Raw genomic sequence first — 22,875 nt, 5'->3', positions numbered from 1 at the left:
TTTCAAATGATGTATAATTTGTTATCACTTTCAATATTTTTAGACAGTATTCTATATAGTAAATATACACCATGGTAAACAAAGTGACGTCAAACCCGACGTCGGGACAGTGCGCCTCAAGAGGTTAAATCAAACATATAAAATAAAACTATAAAATAACCGCATAAAAATAAGACTTTAAAAATACTTGTACTGAAGATTACGGTTTTCAAAATCTGTTATTTGCTATCATCTGGAAAAATGTTCTCATTTCTGCAGCTGCTTTTTTTGTGGGTGAAAATGACAGCTGGTTGGGAGGCATACACTGATGAGACAATTTCCCATATGCAAATGCCCTGTTTGCATGTCCCGACACTATTCCTTTCTATTTGCCAGTTGTCACACACTTGTAAGGCTGCAAAGACAGAGATTAAAAGAACACACAAATCCTAACAGGTACACAAACAAAAGTATTAAGAAGAATACTAGGCAAAACTGTCGCAAACTGACAGTACAACAATAACTTCCCTTTTGTTTAGCAACCAGAACAAAGATGATTTTTCTTTCCAGTTGTATAGACGCAAAAGCAGACAAGGGCTTGTATGAATACTTGAGTAAGTGAGTGGGTGAGAAAGAGAGAGGGAGTAAATGTATGCGGCGTGCCAGATAGAAGTGCCAGAGAGTAGCCACATCGCGAGATGCGAGTGCAGCTTTAAAGCTCAGTTAAAATGAGCACGTCTCTTCCGTAGCTCTTGGCACGCTGGTTCCCATGGTGATGATGATGATGATGAGGTGTTGGGATCGAGCTGTCAGGCCCTTGTTATTTTCGCACATTTTACAACCAGCGCTATCAGGGACACCAGCAGAGCTAATTCAGTCCTATTGTCTCTCTCTCTCCATCTAAAAAGCACTTCAAACCTCACTCCACAACGATTCGCCCCAATATACCATCCTCATGATAATTTCGCTCTTCTGGAATGTTCTCTCCGTACCCGCTCCTCCTGCGTCAATCAATATCTAATACGCAGTCAGAGAAACATGCTAATGATGTAGCTAAGAAAACACAAATGATGCTGCTTGTTGAACAGTGAGATAGACGAGTATACTTCACTACAGATAATAACTCCATATGTCACTCATAACAATTCTCACATTAAACACAGATCTGTCTTGGAACAAGCCATTTAAATGAAATATAAAATACAGAATAAGAGGAACAACTTTGATTACATTAAACTAAATTCCATTGGTTAATTAGAGAGTTTGATGGCAAAAAAAAAAAAAGAAAAAAGAAGTTGAATTAAATTTAAGAGTCGTGATCAAAAAGCACGCTAAAGGTTTGCAATTGCTGCAGGTGACCCCTTTTCTGCATTGCTGACCTCCGACCCTGTCAGACCACTCTCTCTGTTTATTAATCAGTGCTTGTGTCTGCCTCCTCGATCCATATTTTAATAATAAAACCATTTGTGTGACTTTGGAACTATTAACCTGACCTCTCAAACTCTTTAAAAGCCCAGACTTTGTGAATTACTCTTTACATTGTAACATTACTATTGAGATTCCTCTTAAAGAGGTCATATAATGGAAAACAGTATGTGACATTCAAAACAGTATGTAGACATATTTTGAAAAATGTTTTAGAGCAGGGGTTTTCAACCTGTGGGCCACCTGTTAATTCAGAAGCATACACTCGAGTAAAAAAGCAAATGTGAGATTTTGCAAGCAAATCTTTAGTCATCTGCTACAGGGGGCAATTTGACCATTCTCCCAGCTAATCATTGGCTGCTACAGTAACGGCAGATCTCTAGATTTGATGCAATTGAATTTGAGCAAAAACAACAAAAAACAACATGGAATCTAGAATACCAGCGATGGTAAAACGGTTAAAATGAACGAAAAAGGCTGTCAAATTAAACTTGGTAAGCTGTTTATATTTGTAATGTTTCAGTTTCTGGAAGCGAATGGCACGCAAAATCTCTGACTGTAAACTTATACTTCTGTCTATTTTTGACTTACTCCAATGTGCTACTTCTGACACAAAGAACAAATGTATTTGCAACGGGTCGCTTTTGTTGAGTCCAGTGTGGACAGCCGTTCACACGTCGCATCTAAAAACGTGTGGAAAACACGACCGCACCGCTTTCTCCTTTCCAAAGAGCTCGGGAGCTTGCGCTCCTGTGGTGTCTAAGCAATCATGAACGCGTTCTCCATGAAGACGAGGAAGTTTCAGCAAATGATAAATGGATTTCCAGCCATTATATTAGCTTTACTGCTATAGATATATTTATGGAGATGAGAAATAAACCCGCCCTGAACAGCTATGATCAGCTATTCATACTTCTGGGTAAAGTTTTTAATGTTGTTACAGAAAAAACAAACGCGTAACATCTCATGAGCGTCGCAAAGCCGTCGCTCTCTGTTTGAGTGCGCTTGTCGCGCATCTACATTTAAAATAACGATCTTGAGAGCGACAAGTGAATCGTCTCTATAGCTGTAGACACGGTTTTGCACACTATACGTAGTATTAAATAATATAGCAATGATGGTCGAACGCATCAAATAATATATCAATGATATTGCCATTGGTTGGGGGGTACGGGGCGTGAGTGAAATTACATAAACTGGGGTGCATGTCCAAAAAGGTTGAAAACCCCTGTTTTAGACCACTGATTCACAAGAAAAAAGCTTCAAAGAAAGAAACCAAACTTTCAGAAATGGTTGTGATGTCACAATTAACATACAACTGCCTAGGGCTGCAAAATTTATCAAAATTGCGATAAGCAATTCACAAAGAATTGATTTAATTAAATATATGCACTGCATGTTTCAGAGTGAAGCTTGTGTGTGCAGCTTATGATCCATTTTTTTCAGCATCTCGAAGCAGCTTAGTAAATACTGCTCAACACAAACACATCTCTGTAGGTGCTGTGAGTTTGGGTTGCTTATAACATGCATTTAGGAATGATTATTATTTTTCTTAACTCCATTTTATTTCAGTGAAATATTACAATAAATAATTCTTAATAATAATAACAATAATAATTCTTATTTTGTTTAATATTTTATTTAGTAGTAATAAGAATAAAAATAATGAGTTTCTCATGATGTATTACAAGACTCATTCCCTTTTTTCTGCGCACACTTCCTGCTTTCTTGCTACCCGGTAACCTAAAAGACGCCTGTTTGATGGCTTTTCATGTGGCGCAAAGCCATGATGCAAGTCATGTGAAAGGGCCTTAATAGAGGAAAAACCCTTATAAACTACAAAAGTATAAAACATGGTCCTTTTAAATTTATGATAAAGCATTTAGGACCAAAAGTAGTTTATATTAGTACTGGATTAAGACTACAGGGAGGTCCAAATTACAAATAAATAGCAAGTGAGAGAGCCTCTAATTCTGAGAGAGCTGAAGTGGGGTCACTGGCTCATTCTGATTGGTTGTAAACTAAGAGAGTAGCGCCTCCGTCATCTCATTTCTAAACACTAATACAAAGAGACGCACCTGGGGAACAGGGACCTGGCTGATATAATTACAAATTCTCTGGTGAATTCTCTCTTTCAGCAAGACCTGGAAGAGGGAAGGTGTGTGTGTGACAGGAACATGACAGAAACAAAACATTCAGCAAGTGGGGAAAAAGTGAGTCTTGACACTTATTATTCCACCCGGTCCACGACTCCTAGTGTGTGTACGAGGGGAGGTAATGGTGGATTATATTATTCTCTTAGTGCATTCAGGATTCCTCTGTTTGTTTGTGTGTGTGTGTGTGTGTGCGTGTCCATACAAATGATGAACCTCCAGGCAGCGGCTCATTTGGAAACCTCCAGGGGTTCTTGTCATGGAAGTGCAGCAAGCTTCAGGCAGAGCGAGACAGCAGGACACTTGGGAAGGTCTAAAAGGGCTCCGGTGCGGCCTGCACTCACATCATATGTTTGTTTAGCGCTCAGGGAGACTGAAAAGAGGCTTCCTGAGAGAGACTTGGCCTTTAAAGAGAGAAACGCTACATGGGAGCACAATAGACAAGTTCCCATGGAACTAGCTAGTGCCACGTCTCGTAAGGAGGGAGAGGGAGTAAAAAAATTGAAAGAGAGACAAAGTGAGGGATTGGGTGAAAGCGAAACAGTCATATTGACATTGACAGAAGGCCAAAGTGCAAAACAAAGAAAGTGAAAACCGAGGAACCGACTTCTGAAGTCCCATCACATGACAGTTCATTTTTACATAAAGCAACGCCAGCACCAGAGACCACATGATCCAACCAGAAACAGACAAGCAAAAGTGTGAGGTGGAATGTCACTGAGGAGGTGCCATCCTGCGTGCCTCTGACATCTGGGGTTTGCTGTTGAGGCTCAGGATCGCTGAGGGTGTTGACAGAAGCAAAGCCCCTGCTCTACATTTGGACCTCCGGGCTACAACGTTTGCGCTTCAGAGACAAGCAATCGGTCCTGTGAAATACAAGCAGCCGAAGCACTCCACACCTGTTAAACTCATACGCTAGAGTATTTCATGGGATTCTCAGACAGCAGGACGAAGCAAGATGTTCTAGGGGCCTAAGAGCTTAGTTACGAATTGAGTTTGTGGAAACACCAAAAATCACTCAAAGGTGTCTGGTTACAAACTGAGACGCGAATGCAATGAGCCGTGAGATGCAGACAGCAAAAACACGTTCCAATGCTTTTCCTATTTCTCTCCTTTCCATATTGTGGGTCTTTTATATATGTAATATTTTATGTACTCTTTAAACATGTCTATGTTTTTTTCAATGTTAAAATGCTTTCTCTTACCACAGCTTATTGTGCTATAAGTAAGCCATTTGTAGGCTGATTTCCCCTGTGGTGGCTTCAACATACTCTGTTTGAGTAATTAACTCAACCAACAGTGAGACTGGGAAACTTGTCTGAAAATTATTTAAGCAAGAAATTACCCGAAAATGTTTTGCCATCCTTTACTTATCCTTATGCCACTCCAAAATTGTATGACTTTCTTTCTTTTTTTTTTCTTTCTCCAATGGAAAACAAAAGTAGAGTTTCTGAGGACTGTGCTGATTACTCTTTTCCATGAAATTATAATGAATGAAGACTCAAGCTTTTAAGCTTAAAAGTGTCAGGAAATACATGCAGTATATTTCAAGTCTTCTGTGTGAAAAACAGATGGAAATTTAAGTAATAATCGCCGCCTTCAGTGGGCTGTTAACCATTGTAACTGGGCTGAGTAATGATGAACATCATGTCACATTCATGTCGGTTTTCTGAACAAGATTCATTGAAAAGATCCAACTCAAAAGAGCAATTTAGGCATACATTGGAAATCTTTTCTTCTTTATGAATGCACCAAGTAGAGTTATTTCAAGAATTTCAGGGAATAACTTAAATGTGTATGTTTCACACACAAAGCTATCATTTGACCTGTGTAGTGCATAAGTTGCGTTTTTATGATGCTTTGGATTATTTTATTTTTTTTAAGTGTGAAAGGTTTTTCTCTATTCACTGCAATTAATTTGAAAAAAGCCACCACAGTTTTCAGAATTTTTGCTTTTGAATTGCACAGAAGAAGGGAAATCGCACAAGTTTTGAACAACATATAAAGTAAATGAGTACATAATGACTTAACTTTCAATTTTGGATGAACTAGCCCTTTAATGGGAAAAGAGTCTGACTGCGGTTATCTTGATTGCGTTCTATGATAAAGATATAGGGGGTTGAAATTGTTTTCAGTTTAAGGACAACTTGGGCGGTACATTACCATAAACAGTTTTTGTTATTGGGAATCCAATCACTGCCTGCTGTGCTGTATTTGTGCGCTTCTACTACAAACGTACGTCATGCCAGTCAGACGGCCTGACACTGTGAATCCTGCCTGGTACCAGAGTAACAAGCTTTGAGCCGAGTGGGTGTTACAACCAACAAATAAAATGAAGTTAAGATTCCAATAAGAAGATACAGTACCTGGGGAGAAGAAATCTGACATCTTCCTCTTGTAAATCTCATAATCTGTCTCCAGAAAGACGCAGAATATGACACGGTCGATCTGCAGAAAGAGTAGAAAAGAGGCATTTAGCATAATGGAAACCTGGATCAATGCCTCTCTGGGTAAACACATGGCTAAGGGCAACACTATTAATAAATATGAAAGTACTAGTACTCAAACCTGTCATAACTAGAGCTCGGGGGACTCATTTATGACACTGAGGCATTTTTAGAGACTTTTCTTAAAGTTAAAATGCAAATAAGTGTTAGTCTAGTTCTAAAACAGTAATACATAGTTTATTTAATAAAGTATTTTGGTAAACTATCGATATACACAGAGCAATAGTTAGGCATCATCAAAACAGGCAAAACATTTAATCACATGTGTAGAATATTCCAAGATGTTATGACTATACCTATAGCTAAAAAAACACATAGAAAACATGAAAACATGACAATGTTTGTAACTGAACACTACTAGTGTAGTGTTTTGTATACTGCACAATATATACTGAATACTACTTTAAAAAGCATTTGTGCATATGCATTGTGCAATACCAAAATTATTTTTAAAAAAGTTTTTTTTTTTTTTTTGTGCATTTACAACTAGGTATGCACCGATGTATCCGCCGCCGATATTTATCGGCCGATTTTTGCTCAATTTACAACCATCGGCATATCGTCTGTAGGAGGAAAAAGGCCGATATAACAAACCGATGGTTTACCAATTAACTGCGTGAATGCACTGAGCTGTATAATGACTGTTGCGTAATCCTAGCGCTGCTGTCTGCGCTTTAATGTTAATCAAATAACCAAAACAAAACAAAAAATCACACACTATTCTTGACTAAATAACTTCTGTAACTTTCATAAGTGTAGCAGACCCCATCCGAATGATGACCAAACCTTTACTGATGTTTTATTAAGTTTAATGCGTCCGTTTTCACTCCAAACAAATCACCACAAAAGCTAAATACAGAGCACAAGAAGTGCGCATTAAACTCTCTCTCTCTCCGTTGCATTATCATCAACATACAGCGAATTACTCAAAACACTTATTACAACTAACAGTTAACAATTACATACAGATTTTTATGCCTTTTCGGGGGATGCTTAATAAACGGACCAACTTTAAATCTGCAAAATAACTCAGGAGAACTGCGCGCTCTCCTTAGACCGTAGACGAGAACACCCGTCAAAATAAGAGCCCCGCCTTAGTAAAGGAGATAGTGCAGATCTAATACATATTTACACTTACAAAAAATATTAAAATGTATACAAAAACAAATTAGAAGATTAATCACAGTAAAGTCTGTTACAATAAACAAGGATTAATATGTATATAATTTATACAGTGAAGAATATGCAGTGGTTTTTTTTTTTGGTTTTTTTTGTTTTTTACATTTGTTTACTTTATTTCTGTACCTGAAAATTATTGAACCTACCTAAAAAGCACTGTTTATTTCATATGTATCTTTGTTCTGTTGTTTTTATGTAGGCCTGCAGAATGTTAAATGGATCGAATCGATGTTCATTAGAAATTATTTGATGATGCAGCAATAAACCTGCTAGTATATTTTAATGCAGGTGTTTTTGAACTTTGCTTATTTAAAACATGATCAAAATATCTATTTTGATGACAACATTTCAAATAAGAGAGGAAGTGACAAATATCGGTATCGGCCAATAATTGTTTGTTAATATCGGTATCGGCCCCAAAAAATCATATCGGTGCATCCCTATTTACAATCTAATTTTACTGTTTGATCACACTGGCAATAAAAGATCAAGCTGAGTGCATTGCATTATGGGATATGGAAAATGTGCATACTGTGCACAGGTTACATACTGTATACTGGACTGACTATGAATTTTCTTTAAGGTTTTATTGTATTGAATCGGGAGCATGATCAAGATAAGGGTACAATAAAAATATACAAAAGAAAAGAACACATTATCAGTCACCTCCACCCTTCATCTCCTCCACTTAAGCTCAAACTTACTCAAACTAGTCGTCTCTAACCACAGCTCCCTAGAATGTGAGCAATGTCACTTAGGAGCAGAACATCAAGATTTAAAAAAAAAAAAAAAAAACATTAAACCTCCCAGCACTCCCTTATCACTGCAGAGACCGGATCCTGAATTCAGTTCTATCTCTTTCCATTCCGGACCACCCAGACCGGCCATCCTGCTCCTGATTTCTATGATTACACTAGTACAACAGGGATCTCAATACAAAACCCTCTTTTGATTCTTCCCATGTTCCCAAAACAAAGACCTCATGTGAACAAGAGTATAAAACAACACAAAAAAAGACTGCCAAAAAATACACTGTATTACCAAAATCATAGATCCAGATGTTTAAATAACAAAAGTTTCCTTTATATTTGCATGTTATGTTCAGTGGGGTTCAAAATGCCACACTGAAAATCTGAAAATAAACAGTAAGGTTTAGGATTGTGAAAAATGTTACACAAAGAAACTTTGCACTTTTTCTTCACTAATCATAACTAAATTTGTGATTTTGACCATGTGAACTCCTTTGTACAGATGGTCAGATGACATTAAGAAATTCAAAAATGCATGTTAATGTTGTAATTCAATCCATCCTCTTACTCAAATAGTTATATAAATAAATAAAACTATATTAACTCTTTCCCCGCCAGCATTTTATTTATTTATTTATTTTTTATAAAGTTTCCAGCATTTTTGATCATTTTCACAAAACTTTCATGGCCCCCAGAATATTTTGTTGTATGAATATCTGAACATACAAAAGAACAAAGCCTTTATTCTAGTTTCATGTGTTCTTTTTAATCAACACTTGAACATGGGTAAGTTTAATAAAAAAAAAAGCAATATTTTGAACAAAAAAGCTGAGAAAGTGGCATTTTTGTCAAAGACTACAACGTGCATAAGCAATGCTTTTATCGCTTGTTTATGTTTCTTTTAATCTAGATATTCTATACTCTTTCAGAAGATAATAGCGCCCCCTACCATATGACAGTGAAAACATGGATTGTAGATAATTCCGTCAACTCAGGAAAGCGTTGTGCCATAAATGATGGAAAATTCCGTCAATGGCAGGGAAAGAGTTAATATAAGTTAGAAAAATGAAAAACAGAAGCATTACATGTTATAAACTGTTATTAAACACTGTGGCGATCGACTTTAGATTTTGAGTCCTTACATAAATATTCATTCCTGCCCTGAAAGACCTCCTTTAAAACCAAGAAAGGTGATACTTCCTCTCTGTCAACTCTAAGGGTCCTTATCAGCCTCACTCTCTCCCTCTCTGCCACAGGTACGCCTCTCTCTCCCTCCACAGAGGAAATGTGCCTCCCAGGGAGACGTCAGATAATCGCCCTGCTGAATATTGCAATATTCCCAGACAGCCTTGTAATGGCCTCTCTCGTTTCGTCTGCCGGTGGATGGAGAGGGAGATAAAGCAGGATCCCAGCGGGATGGCGAGAGACCGGACCACCTCTTCTCCCCCTTACTGGCAAACCACATGAGGATTCAATATAAAATCATTCTCCCTCACAGACTTGCACAGACAGACAGCTGTCTATTAATAGTTTATGGTCTGCCCTTTGGAGTAAATGTTAAGACTTGACTTGAGACTAGTAACATTTTTATTTTTGTGCAGGAGAATGTCTCCAGGGGGTGTCATGACCATAAAGAGAAAGAGGGAAAAAATGGTCCCGCTCACTTTTTTCACCTCTTCTTCCTTTCAACTCTGAATGAGGAGACATCTTTAAGATGGCTATAAAGACCAAAGGCCAACACAACCACAGGAATCTCTGCTTCTATCCCAAAACCTCAATGCCCATGGAGAACAAGGCAGAAGAATCTAAAATGTCAATTAGCCAATGGTCCTCAACTGGTCATCTTACAGGATCCAGATTCCATGGCCAAAACGTTAAACTGTTTTTGTACCAAGTAATCAAAAATGTCCTTAAAATTAAACAATGAACTGTATATAATATTGTCTGGGTCATATTTTCTTTTACCTTGTAAAAAACATACTTTTTCTCATGGCTCTTGAGAATAATGTTATGCAACCTATTTATGCAAGCATCTGCCTAATTTTGCTTGCATTACCAAACGACACATGAATTCGAAGCAAAATAATATGATTTGATTGGACAGATGGCCTAAACCTTTTTATTTTACCATACTAACTATAAATGGCTATATTGTTCATTGCAATTAGCATTGTTTTTTCACAACAGACCTGTGACCCATTTTTGTGTTGCATCCCTCTAGTTGAGAACCACTATAGCAAACACACGGCAGAAGCATTTCCTGCTGGGAACTCTTCTGCATTTATTTAGATCATTACTTCTGAGTCTTTCTCTCACTCTCTCTCTCATCCCCTCAGGCAGAGAGTGAATGGAAAGGTGAGGGGTCCTGATAGAGGAGGTCGTCCGCATCATTTTCAGACGTTATGCTCAGAGAGTGGGGCACCTAGACTTTAGGAGAGATAGAGGAGAGATGGAGAGAACTTTCCGTTTCTGCCTTATGCTATTTATATCCGAATGGCCCCAGAGTATAGATGTCCAATGGTGAAATAAAGCATAAATTAACAAAGGGATGAAGAAGAAAGTAAGTAAAAGAGAGTGTGCAATCCAAGCTATTAGTGTTAGATCTCAACATATAATACATTTTAATACCACAAATATCGATAAATAGTATTTAATTCCTTTAAAGGTTTAATTCGACAGCAATATAAACTTTAATACATATGTCCATATCTATAATATTAAACTTTAATTTTAATATGCAATTATTTTTAAGCCTTGTCATGTGCTTGTACCAACACAATGTTTCTTGTCTGGAAAAAATAGGATTTTATGTGGTGTAACTATAACTTATTCTGAATCAGTTAGAAAACTCCAGACTGCGACTAAATTTTTCCTGCCTGTGCAAGAAAAATTTTGTTAGCGGTCGCGCTGGCATTCAAATTCAAATTCGGCGCAGAGTTCGCCGTTATTAACCGTAAATATCAGATCAAACAGCGCTTTTTCCAGCACTTCAAAACTCTAATATTTAATATTTAAATGTTATTTTTAATGTGAAGACCGAAACATTATTTGTTCATCCTTCAAAGATTAACCCCATTTTTTAAAATAAATGTTTCAAGATGTAGGTAAACTCGCACTTTTTTAAAAATAAAAAATACATTAAATTACCATTTTAACCAGTAGGTGGCTGCCATTTCCACTTCCTAATATATATTTTCAATTGTTTTGCTTTTGAATGATTATTTAGACATTATAAATGATAATGCTGCTCTTAATGTTAATCTGGAGCCTTGCAAACTTAAAATAAAACCGCACATTGTAATTTCTGTAAGTCTATTTATTACCAAGGCATTTGTGAGTAATATAGTCAAAATGGAGGCAAATGTGAATAACTGCACTGCAGGTTGATTTAAGGTGTGCCCCTAAATTTTCTGCTTGTGCTCCTAAAATTTTCAGTAAGGGGCTACAGTACTGCTAATAAAAAAAAAGTTAGTCATCAGAGTTCTATTAGCTTTGACATATTAAAATCTGCTGGGCTCATTTGTTTCGAGTTCTCCTCGAGAGTTTGCGCAAGCCTCAACAGCACAATCTTGTTACCGTCAGTACATTAAACATTATATATTACTATCCACTATCAATCACCACTTACACTGAATTTAATAAAATCAAAGTCCTTCTCGTGTTTTGATGCTTTCCTATAGTTATTATTATTGTTATTATTTTGTTATTGATGTTTTAATCAGGCAACTTTTCCAGTCTGGCAAGTAAATTTCTCTTTCACTTGCCCCTTCAAAAAATCCACTTGTCCCAGACAAGCGGACAAACGTTAATGTCGAACACGCACACACGTAAATACACATGTATTTATATATAAATATACAGTAAAACTGTGGTGGGGGAATTTTGCTGAAATATAGTCCTAATTAACTCATTAGCATATTAATTCATTTGTTCAGTTGTTTATGAGACTCACTGGAGACTGTTTGCTTGCATGTTTAGTAGTCAAATCTCCTGAACATTAATTATTTAATGTAAAACTGTCCTAGGTGAATTAATGCAAGTTTACCACTGCTCCAGTTTTCAGTGGGCATGGACACACACACACACACACACACACACACACACACTGAACTGCTACTGAGGGACTAACGCTGATCAAATGATCACTTTTATCACATCAGCCTCCCAGAGTCCCAAACTTAATATGGCAGCCACCAACATTCCAGATATGACTTTTAATTTGAGATCTGAGATCAAAAAGCAGTTTTGAAACATTATTACCTCATTTTTTTTTTTAAACCTGCTGAGGATATTTCTATATCTATATTACAGATATCCTCAGGTGAACACAAGGGCATGAATGTATAGAAGTGGCTGTATTTTTCATTGTTTAAGTCTCATTTTTAAAGCTGTTGAGGCATCACTGAAGGGATATTATTTGTCAAAGTAATGACATACATTTGACATATTCAAAAGCAGTTTCTCTTCGTGAATGTGTCTGTGCACAGCATTAGGTCAATGTATGTCCCCTGAGCCTTGTATGTCATTTTACAGTGAATGTGCTGAAAGCCTGGCACTGAACCACAGTTCCCGTACACTGTGCTGAGCAGCGGGGGATTGTGGGAAATGAAGAATGGTGTCCAAACATATCCACTGGTAGGCTGAGTGGAAGCTCAGCTTGAGAGGGTTAATGAAGGCCTAATGAGGAAGCAGAGATCGCTGTGTGCGGGCCAGACCGGTCATAACTCAACCCTGATTGAAGCACCACTGCCAGAGGGAGGGAAGCAACAGAATGGGAAATGCTTTGCCACCAAAGATTTCTCTCTGTCACAGGATTTAAAAAAAAAATTAAAAAAAAAATCAAACATTCCCCTATTCTGCCTGTGATTGGACAGCACACACTGCCGTCCATCATGTCATAAATATACAGATATGAATACAGAGTAAATTTTAATAACTCAATTACACACCCACTTGGGTGAAATCCTTGTTGCATTTATGCAACAATATTGAGTGAAGGATCTAAGAATTCTCAGTAGCAACCTGTGTGTGTGTGTGTGTGTGTGTGTGTGTGTGTGTGTGTTACTTTAAGAGAGCAACAATTCATCTGTGCTGTTTTATTTTCTTTGTTTTTTTATATGATTTAATTTTATAATCATTAATCACTAGTCATTTATGTAGTTGTCATTTAATTTATTATTTAATGATTTATTCATATTATTATTATTATTTGATTTATATAATTTAATCATTCATTAATCATTTTATTATTAATTTGTCATTTTATGTTTTTCTATTTTATATTACTTGCTATTTTATTTATTTCCTTGCTATTTTTGTTTAATCTTATGATTGTATGGATTCAAGGTATATTTGTTTTCATGAGTAGGAGATAAGAGAATGTCTCCATTTCAAGGTTTTTAATGTCACAGGACGATGTTGTGAAGCAGTAATATTCCACTGTTTTTGCTGTGGTATAATAATACTTGTTGGACTTGTACTGGCCAGACTTCGTCTGAGCATTGAAACACTCAGGCCAAGTCTGAGCATCGAGACATTCGGACAAAGTCTGAGCACTGAAACACACACAATTCAATAAACTCTGCTCTTTTTATTATCATCACTTCATCTCCTGCTTCTGCTCTTCCCTTGCTTTCTCAGTCAAACTCTCAGGCTGATAAAATACTTTTAATATAGTTTTGGATACCAGACAAAATGGGATATCTTCTGACAGGGGTTCGGCGTCTGGGGTCAGATCTGACGTGGAGTTCCGTCTGATCTAACATTACATTTTGGGCACAAAATTCCCAGTCAGTTGGTCTATTTTTGCTCAGTTCCAAAGCAGTTTTAACTGTTTTGCTTCAAGCAACACACAGTAATGTTGAAGTTTAATTGCTGAATGAATCAGTGTTTTGACAGAAGGCTGTGTTTATTTGATCAAAAATACAGTAAACACAGCAATATTGTGAAATAATATTACAATTTCAAATAACTGTTTTCTGTTTTCATTTTGAAACATAATTTATTCCTGTCATGGAGAAATTGAATTACTTCAGTCTTCAGTGTTACACGATCCTCCAGAAATCATTCTAATATGCCGATTTGGTGCTCAAGAAACATTTCTTATTATCATCAATGCTTAATTGCGTAGATTTTTTTGTGGAAACATTGAATGTGTAGAAAGCCCTGGGTTTATGAGAGAGAAATTCGACTAAACAGAAAATAATCTTTGATTGTTATGATGCTTAGCAGCAATAAAAACTCTACAGTAGAGCTGCATGATTCTGGATTAATTGAGAATCACAATTTTTTTGTTTCAAACAGAGATGGTGATTCTCCCACAGTTCTGAACAGACAACTAAACAAAATAACAAAATGTAGTTTACTAGAGGTTCTGACAAAATGTTAAATGCTGCAGTCTATTTCAAATGTTTAATTAATCTGAATGGTTTGAATGAATGATTCAATGACTCATTCATAAATACTTCAGTTGTTTTATTACTGGATGAATCAGCGTTTTTAAACAAATCTCTTGAATGAATGATTCAATGACAATTACTGTACATTTTTTATAACAGTCACTTGTTGCCACCTGGTGGTGTAACGATGTAACCGATACAACTGTTATTTGAAGAGCCAAGTTCATTTCAAAAAGTGATTTACTCTATTTTGATTGTTTCCGTAGACATCAGTGTTTATATCTGAATTATAAACTCAGTATTTCTTTGATAATATGATTATTGTAACAGAAATAATGATACTGTGTGTTTGAAAAGACAGTAAAGCCTTTTCAATACTAAACATGATAAACACCAACTAGCTAAAATAGTGTTATTATCATTAATAAATGTAATTATTTATTGACCACTGGCATATTTTATCATGCATCTAATGGCTGGAGTCAATGTTTTAGAAAAGCAGGCATTCCAACTTGCCAAAGCCTCTCGGGAGAGTATGAATTTATCAATCTCATGAATTTCAAAGCAGCAACACAACTGCATTTCTAGGTGAAAAACACCTGGCCAGGTAGGAACAGCTTCAATCCATTCCCTTCGCTCTGATACACTTGCTGGTAATTTGACTGTGGCTGCAGCCAAAAGCAAAGTCTCTGGGAGCCCAGCAGGTGCCACGACATTCAGCTGGCCCTCTTACCAACGATCTGTCACCGCCAGGCACCCAGGCTCGTAATTACACGGGGACTGTGCCAGAAAAACTTTGACGCACTAGCTGTGGCACGTACACTCTTCTGCTTGGATTTACTTATTGTTTCTGTCAGGCGTAATGAAAAGGACGAGTGGGCTGCTGCAGCTCTCGACCCTGCGTATATATATCGGCCTAAAGGTAGGAGGAGATATGAATAAGACGCAGATGTAATGTGTGTTTTACGATAATTGTAATTACTGGAACACTGCAGTACCTTTTTCAATAAATGATGAATATTATCTAGCGAAGAGGTGGCTGTGTAGCTCCCTGTAGTGTGTGAGTGGGTTGTAAGTAATTTGTCATCATTATGGGAATGCTGTGCAGCTGAAACTCTATGTGTACAGTATTGAGAAACATTACTATTAAAGGTAAAGTGTTATAATATTGCATTACTCATTTTAAAAATGAATAAATTATAGTAAATTATTCCTTTTTACTGAAAGAAATGCATTAAGTTGCTGTGGACAAGCACTTTTCATTTGTCATAAAGGCTATACCATGAAAAGGTGTTTTTTATTCCAAAGAAATTAATATTTTTATTCAGAAAGTATGCATTAAATTGATCAAAAGTGACAGTAATTAATTTTACATTTTTACAAAAAAATATTTAAAATAAATACTGTTCTTTTAAACTTTCTATTCATAAAAAATCCTGAAAAAATGGTTTACTGTTTCCACAAAAAATATTATGCAACACAACCATTTTCAATGTTGATTCAACAAATCAGCATATTAGAATGATTTCTGAAGGATCATGTGACACTGAAGACTGGAATAATGATGCTGAAATTCAGCTTTGCCATCAAAGAAATAAATACAACTTTAATATATTTCAGTTAAAAAAAAAACACACACACAAAAAAAAAAAAACACAACAACAACAACAACAACAAAAAAACCCCGCTATTTTAAATTGTAACTATATTACTGTTTTTAGTGTATTTTTGATCAAATGCAGCCTTGGTGAGGATAATAGAAATCTTACTGACCCCAAACTTTTGAACAGTTAATAATGTAAATGTAACATAAACAATGAATAACAATCTATTAAGTAATCTAATGTTTCATTTTTGACAAAAACATATTCAACAAAAACAATACACGTCTTGTAGCAGCTGTATAAGAAAATAAGTGGATTCCACTACAATCAATGACAATCACAAACTTTAGTTCTCCTACAATACTTGCAACCCTAAATAAATTAAATAAATATAATATTAATGTGCTCGGATATGGTATACATTTAACAAATAACATGCTGCTTGTTACTTGAAGAGTAATCTGACTAACCCCCAACACTGTACGCACAGTCACAGCACTGACAATGAGGGAAAAGGACAGGCATCAGCGCTATACTTTGTTCAGTAAAAGAAAGCTGCCTCATAGCGGCATGATGGGAAATGATGAAGAGAGTCCTGTCTGTCAGCATAAAGAGAAGGAGAGAGAGGAAAGACAGTGTGTGTGGAGCCAGAGTGCCCAGCGAGAGGCAGGTGGAGACTTTCCAGGCCTTATTACCAGCATAATTACACACACCTGAGCCAGCCCTGCATGACAGGACAGTAATTAAAGAGTTGAGAAAGGCATGAGAGAAACACACACACACACACACACACACACACACACACGCACACACACACACACACAATAGCACTCAGATCCGGAGATCTGCCAATGGTTAAAGAGGGAGAGGAGAATAAACAGACGAGATTAAACGATGCATGAACACACACGAATGAACACACGTACATCAGGTGATTTGTAAAACGTGACGGAGAAACGGGGTGGAAGATGTCACTCTGTGGCGGTCACGAATCAAAAGGCATGTATAATTAGACTGCTGAATGGTGATGTTGATGTATAATGCAGAGTTAATATATAACTCCTGGGGGTACAGCCGATTAGCAAAGGCTAATGCTAACCTCTGCGTAACCTTGGTCAAATATTTTGACAACCCTCTGCGCGCCAATACCTCTCCTGACTGATGCAAACATAGATACAGTAATGAGACCAGCAATTTTAATATTCTATAGCTAGCATAGGACCCTCCGATATATGCGATTTGAAGTCTGACATCTTTGCTCAGGACTACTAAACACATTTGTTTCTACCTTTGGTGACTGATCACTAATCACAGGAATATTACATCATGACAAATGCTGATTGGACATTGGGAGTTGGACGTTAAGCTCCACCCATTTCCTCTGTAGTAAGCAGCCTCTCGATTGTTTTGAAAAATTCCCAGCAGTCATTTCTCAGTGTTCCAGTATTCCTATCCACATTGCATAAAAATGTAAAAGCGGCAAACTCTCAGTCCTTCTGGAGCAAATGCATTCACCTGCATTCACCAAAACAAAGACAGGCAGAGACCACTTAAGAGGGTCGGGCAGTGGTCAGCCAGACATTGTTTTGATGTTGTGCACCGCAAAGAGAGAGATTGTGGGTTTGGGAGTTGTTTGAATCGCAGCTAAAACTGAATTATCATTTCAGAGATAGGCTTCTGAAAGGTTTGTCTTTTGAACAGAACAGCCAAGATCTATACATCAAAGAACAAGGGCCTTAAGAAACCAGCAGTCATCAGGTGGACTGTGGGGAAAGTGCTGGGCGAAAAACTTTGATTTTTCTCATAACTAGCAATGGTCAAGTGTTTTAAACTGCTCTTTGAATAAAGATACAATACCACATAAATGGAGCTGAATGAAGAAAATGTTAGCAAATGTATAACGGTTAGCATATGCTTATTTATACCGTACATCCCATGCCTGACACTGTGAGCCAAACATAACCCAAAAGATATAATAAGCTATTTACTGAAGGGTGTTCTTAGCACTTTTATAAAACACTTTGAACATAATAATATATTAAGGACACAAATTTTCATTAAAATGCTATTTTATTAAGCAAAATTTTATTTTAACATGACTGGAATGCCATGGTGACCCATTTAGCATATATGATCAGTTATATAATAGACATTTTAACAGGTTAAAAAGTGTTTTGTCTTATTAAAAACCACATTGCATAACAATTTCTACATAAAACATTCAAATGCAATGTTCCTAAATTGTGCCCATAAGATGAAAAACTGATAATGAATTAAGCACCATACTGCGTAAATCAAGCCTGGGGTTTAAGGCTAGCCAAGATATTCTTCACAGATGTATAATAGAAAATGAAAATAGCAGCTATAAAACTAAACACAGAGGATGTGAGGGAATTATAGTGAGATAGCATTAAAGTTGTATGTCAGCAAAAATACAGTGCTCTTGAAGTCTCTCCTCACAAGAACCCTATTTCAATGGCGAAACAACAAGACATGCTTTTTTCAGCATTCATTCCCTCTGGAGTGTAAAGAAAGCCATGTTTGAAAAGCTTGCAGTTATGTACACTAAAATACAGGATATTGTAAAATGTCACAGCATGGGCGTAACTTTCGTGACCACTCTAGGGCTCTTGATCTGATAGATAATACGCCAGTAAGTAAATGTCAACTAGCACATGCTGTCCTCCCAATGGATGAAAAATTGAGTCCATTTCACCTCAGCTGAAATGCTAACAGCTTATTTGACAATAATGCCATAGTCACTTTTTTTTTTGGAAAATAACCTGCAGCTGAGGAACATGCAATTTCTTGAGGGACATATTGCCCACTTTTTGGCATTGTAATGGATTGGATATACTGTAGTTGTGTTGTGAAAACGAGGCTCAACAGAAGCATGTGTCAGTGTAACATGAGCATACAACTGATAGAGCATTGTGGTGTTATTAAGACTGTAGACTGTAATTAAGGTGATAAAAGGGGCTATCCACTGTGAATGTCCTAAACCAAAGGGGGGAGGGGGAGTGAAAATTTCAGACAGAAATTTCCATCATTTATGAGACGCTTCCCCGCCATTGACGGAATTTTCTGGCTTTCCGTGTTACATGGTAGGGGGCGCTAATATACATCTTCTGAAAGTGTACTGAATCTGCTGATCAAAACACAGGAGAAGAAGCAGAAGAAACAAGCAATAGCGTATGTAAGCAGATGCATATATAAAATAACGCGATCATCAACACATAAATTAAAACTGCCTAACGTTACCAAATGACATGTCGACCCAGGACGAGCTATAGGACTGTGCAAGCTTTGGGGGTGTTGATGGATTCTATCGACTCCATCTTTGTTTCGATCATCCTGGTGAATCCGATCTAGACGTAGTCTTTGACAAAACGTGATTTTCTCAGCTTTTTGCTCCAATTTTTTTTTTTATTTTTTTTTATGAAGCTTACCCAGTCTGTTCTTTCTTTTGAGGGTCTATTCTTTCTTTCTTTGAAAAACACTGGCGGGGAAAGAGTTAAAAGAGTCATTAAATCCTTCACTTGACCGATTTGTTTGGGGGGGGGGGGGGGGGGGGGGGGGGGGGACTTCATAAGGAATTAGGCATTATACTGTGTAAATCAAGCCTGGGGTTTAAGCCTAGCCAAGATATTCTTCATAGATGTATTATAGAAAATCATAATTCATTCAGGAAAACCACCACTGTGTTGATCAGGAGAAAATATACAACATTTTTCTAAATGTGATCATATATTTTGTATGCAAGACACAGATACAAATGGATAGAGAAACAGAGACAGTTTATGTTTGTATCAGTTTGCAACAGTGACAGCTCGCTTTCTCTACAAGATAATAATGCTAATAGTGCCCTGTGATGTGGGGTCAGACGAAAAAGATGGCAAATGATCAGCTAACATGACAGCTGAATGCACAATAGCATTTGCCAACATGCTGACTGCCACACAACCCTTTATTTTCCAACAGAGACAGACAGACAGAGAGTAAGTCTCGGACTTTGCAACTAATGAAGGATGCCTCAAAAATGACAAGTGGAGAGGCCACTGGCTCCATCGTTTTTTCAACACTAGCTAGTGGTGTCCAGCAGTGCCCCCATAACCCTGCATTTTAATCAAACCTCTCCTCATGAATGATAGCATACTGCCTGCACTCAGCGTAAATCACCACTTGTTCACGTTCCCTCATAGATTAAAAAAAAAAAAAAAAACTTCAAAGCTGCTTTTAAAGGCCTACATTTTGTTCCTGCAACAAGAATATAAACACATTTTGGTAGACAGGTTCGCATTAGTCTCGTGTAGCCAGACCTTCAGACTGATGGTGGATGGTCTGGACTCCATAGAAGCTTTCATTGGTCAAGGACTGCCCAGGGGCCATCTGATTGACATGTAAAGCAACCAATCACAGTTCGTTTTGTTCCGCGTCATGTTTAGGGGTGTGAAAATGTAATGTTGGTGTCCCTAAAATGACAGACCGGTGTGTAAAACTCTTGGACGTATTTTAAAGAGTCTATGCTGCGAACTTTACATACTTCACATACTTTTGAAAAGCCAGCTTTTAGTTGATCCTGGTAAGCATTCATTGTCACAGTTGTAAACACGATGGCTTTCTTCTTCCATGAGGGGGTCAGCATCTTTGGTTCCAGGTGGACCATTAAAGAATGCAACACACACGTCTCTCGGAACCCGGATCAGATGACGACTTCGTAACTCCTAAAGTTTGTCTGATTTTGTGTGCAATATGCATCAGACGTTCAGCCAACAGTCCATGGGCGTGACGTCTAAGGCTGAGACTAGGTTCGAATTAGCATTCATAATGCACATGAAAGCATTGTGTATTGCTATTAATATGTAATCAAAAAGAAATTTATTCTTACTGATCCTCAATGATAGTTGCAAGTTATGCAAAGAAAGGTTTATTCTAATATTGTTCAAATGTTGCTTTGAATTGAAATTTACATTTGAATGTAAATTGTATTTTATGGTTATCAAGTTAATAGTTTTTAATGGTCCAGTCCAAATAACAGTTTTATAATTTAAATACTCAGAAAGTAATTTACAAACAATTAATTGCGCTTACTGTATTTGTACATACTGCCTGTGTTGTTTTGCACCCAGTTTGCTAAAAAAAAAAAGATGTGTATATGCATTTGGACGACAATTTATTAAAAGAGACTTATACAGCACTCAAGGTACAACTAAATGAAACACAGATCACCATAATGATGACCAAGCATGTTCAATAAAATCAACAACATCTAAACCTCTGTTAATTCATGTGTTCCTCTTTCCTTCAGTGATTCTACTTATCATCAGGTGTATTCAATGTTGGCAATAAAAATTAAAGAGTTCTTAATTTATCTTTGACGTCTGTATTTTTGCTTAAATTTTACTTAAATTTTACTCGTTTTAAATGGTTGACATTTAAGGAATTAATTTGATTCATTCTAACTCAATTCTATTTGTTGAATTTAATTAATAATATTGCTTGTAATCTGTTGCCAAAATTTTATGGAGTAGATATAGCATATAACTTGTTACGGTGTAAGCAAATCCATGACCTTAGTGTTGGTAGTGCCATGCTCTACTGCTTGAGCTATCAATCAGATAATACAAATTAGGAAACACAGTAAATATGCCCTCCAAAATCTATGCTGAACAAAATTTGCATGGCACAAATGCCCATCTTTTAGTTTAATGAATAAAACACAGGTGGTGAAAATGGTCTAAGACTTTAGCCAGTTGTTCCAAATAAGACATTACCTCCATGCAAAGCACTATTCAGCGACACTATATGGATAGATTCAGCTGGTTGCAGATTAAATGACAGCAGGTATGTCTGTGTTCTAAACATAGATTGCCTTATGGAATAACTGCAGGGAGTAAGGTAGCATTTGTACCTTTGCAGCACATCTCTCTACCTTTTTTCTTTTCTCAGTTATGTGGAGTCATGCTGGGTTTCCTCTGCAGGAGGTGCGTCCTCTTACAGGAAAGGAGCGGAGCAAGGTATACTGGAGATGCAAACATGACACAGACAGACATGTGTCTTCTTCTATGGAGTGCCACTGGCACTTCTCTCATCCATCTTTGTTTATCCTGTCTGTAGTCATCCAGAGTTAGTTCTTCTGACACCACGGGTAGAAGCTCGCAAACAACTAGAGTATGTGAGAATGTCTTGTCCTGACAAGAAGTGTCAAAATCAGCAAGCATGCTTCCTTAAACAGCTTGCGAGAAGCAGCCATGTCAGCCTCAGAAAATTACTAGTAGCGTCTTCTCTGTCAAAGCTTGCTTTTTCATTCCCTCATAACTCAACGTAGCAGGTAAATCCACCACCCTGTGACTTTACGAAGGTAGGAAAACCAGAGAAAGTGGCTGACAAAACCTGCACATAAATACACACTTAGCTGAGGGCCAGAGCCATATATAACAACCTACTGTAGAGAAAATGGCGGGAATCCCCATCAAAAAACAGTCCCTATATTTTTATGCTTTTTTCTGATATGGTAATAAATATATGGATATAAACTGCCTTTGCCTGCCGTACATGAGTTGTTAGTTTTAAATGCAATAAACAGCTGCTTTATTAATGATAGACTAATAGACATTTGAAAGTTTTGTTTCCTACAATAGATTGTAGCTAAATATCCACCTCCTCTTTTTGTTTTCTGATATATATATATATTATCCTGTTACAGTTGGCCTCATTTATCAATCTAACGTAAAAAAGAGTGCAGATCTGAGCACAGAAATGCTGCCAATCCCATTGTACAACTGAGAGTACGTTGATAAATGTGGCTGCTGAAAACAATCATCATTTAAATATCACGCCCCAAATTTCAGAAGCCTCGCCCTATAGTTTATGACACAGAG

General features: G+C 37.0%; 1 protein-coding gene across 2 annotated transcripts in view; it reads right to left on the bottom strand.

Annotated features, from left to right (window-relative positions):
• Positions 1 to 22,875, bottom strand: part of macrod2 (mono-ADP ribosylhydrolase 2) — a 576,338-nt gene that overhangs the window by 58,063 nt on the left and 495,400 nt on the right. For both annotated transcript variants that reach the window (XM_051917527.1, XM_051917528.1), the window contains exon 9: positions 5,924 to 6,005. In XM_051917527.1, coding sequence (XP_051773487.1) covers positions 5,924 to 6,005 — 82 coding nt within the window. The remainder of the gene's footprint in view (positions 1 to 5,923; positions 6,006 to 22,875) is intronic.

This window comes from Ctenopharyngodon idella, chromosome 13, assembly GCF_019924925.1.
Source record: "Ctenopharyngodon idella isolate HZGC_01 chromosome 13, HZGC01, whole genome shotgun sequence".
Lineage (NCBI taxonomy): Eukaryota > Metazoa > Chordata > Actinopteri > Cypriniformes > Xenocyprididae > Ctenopharyngodon > Ctenopharyngodon idella.
This window is presented reverse-complemented; position numbering and strand designations above follow the sequence as displayed.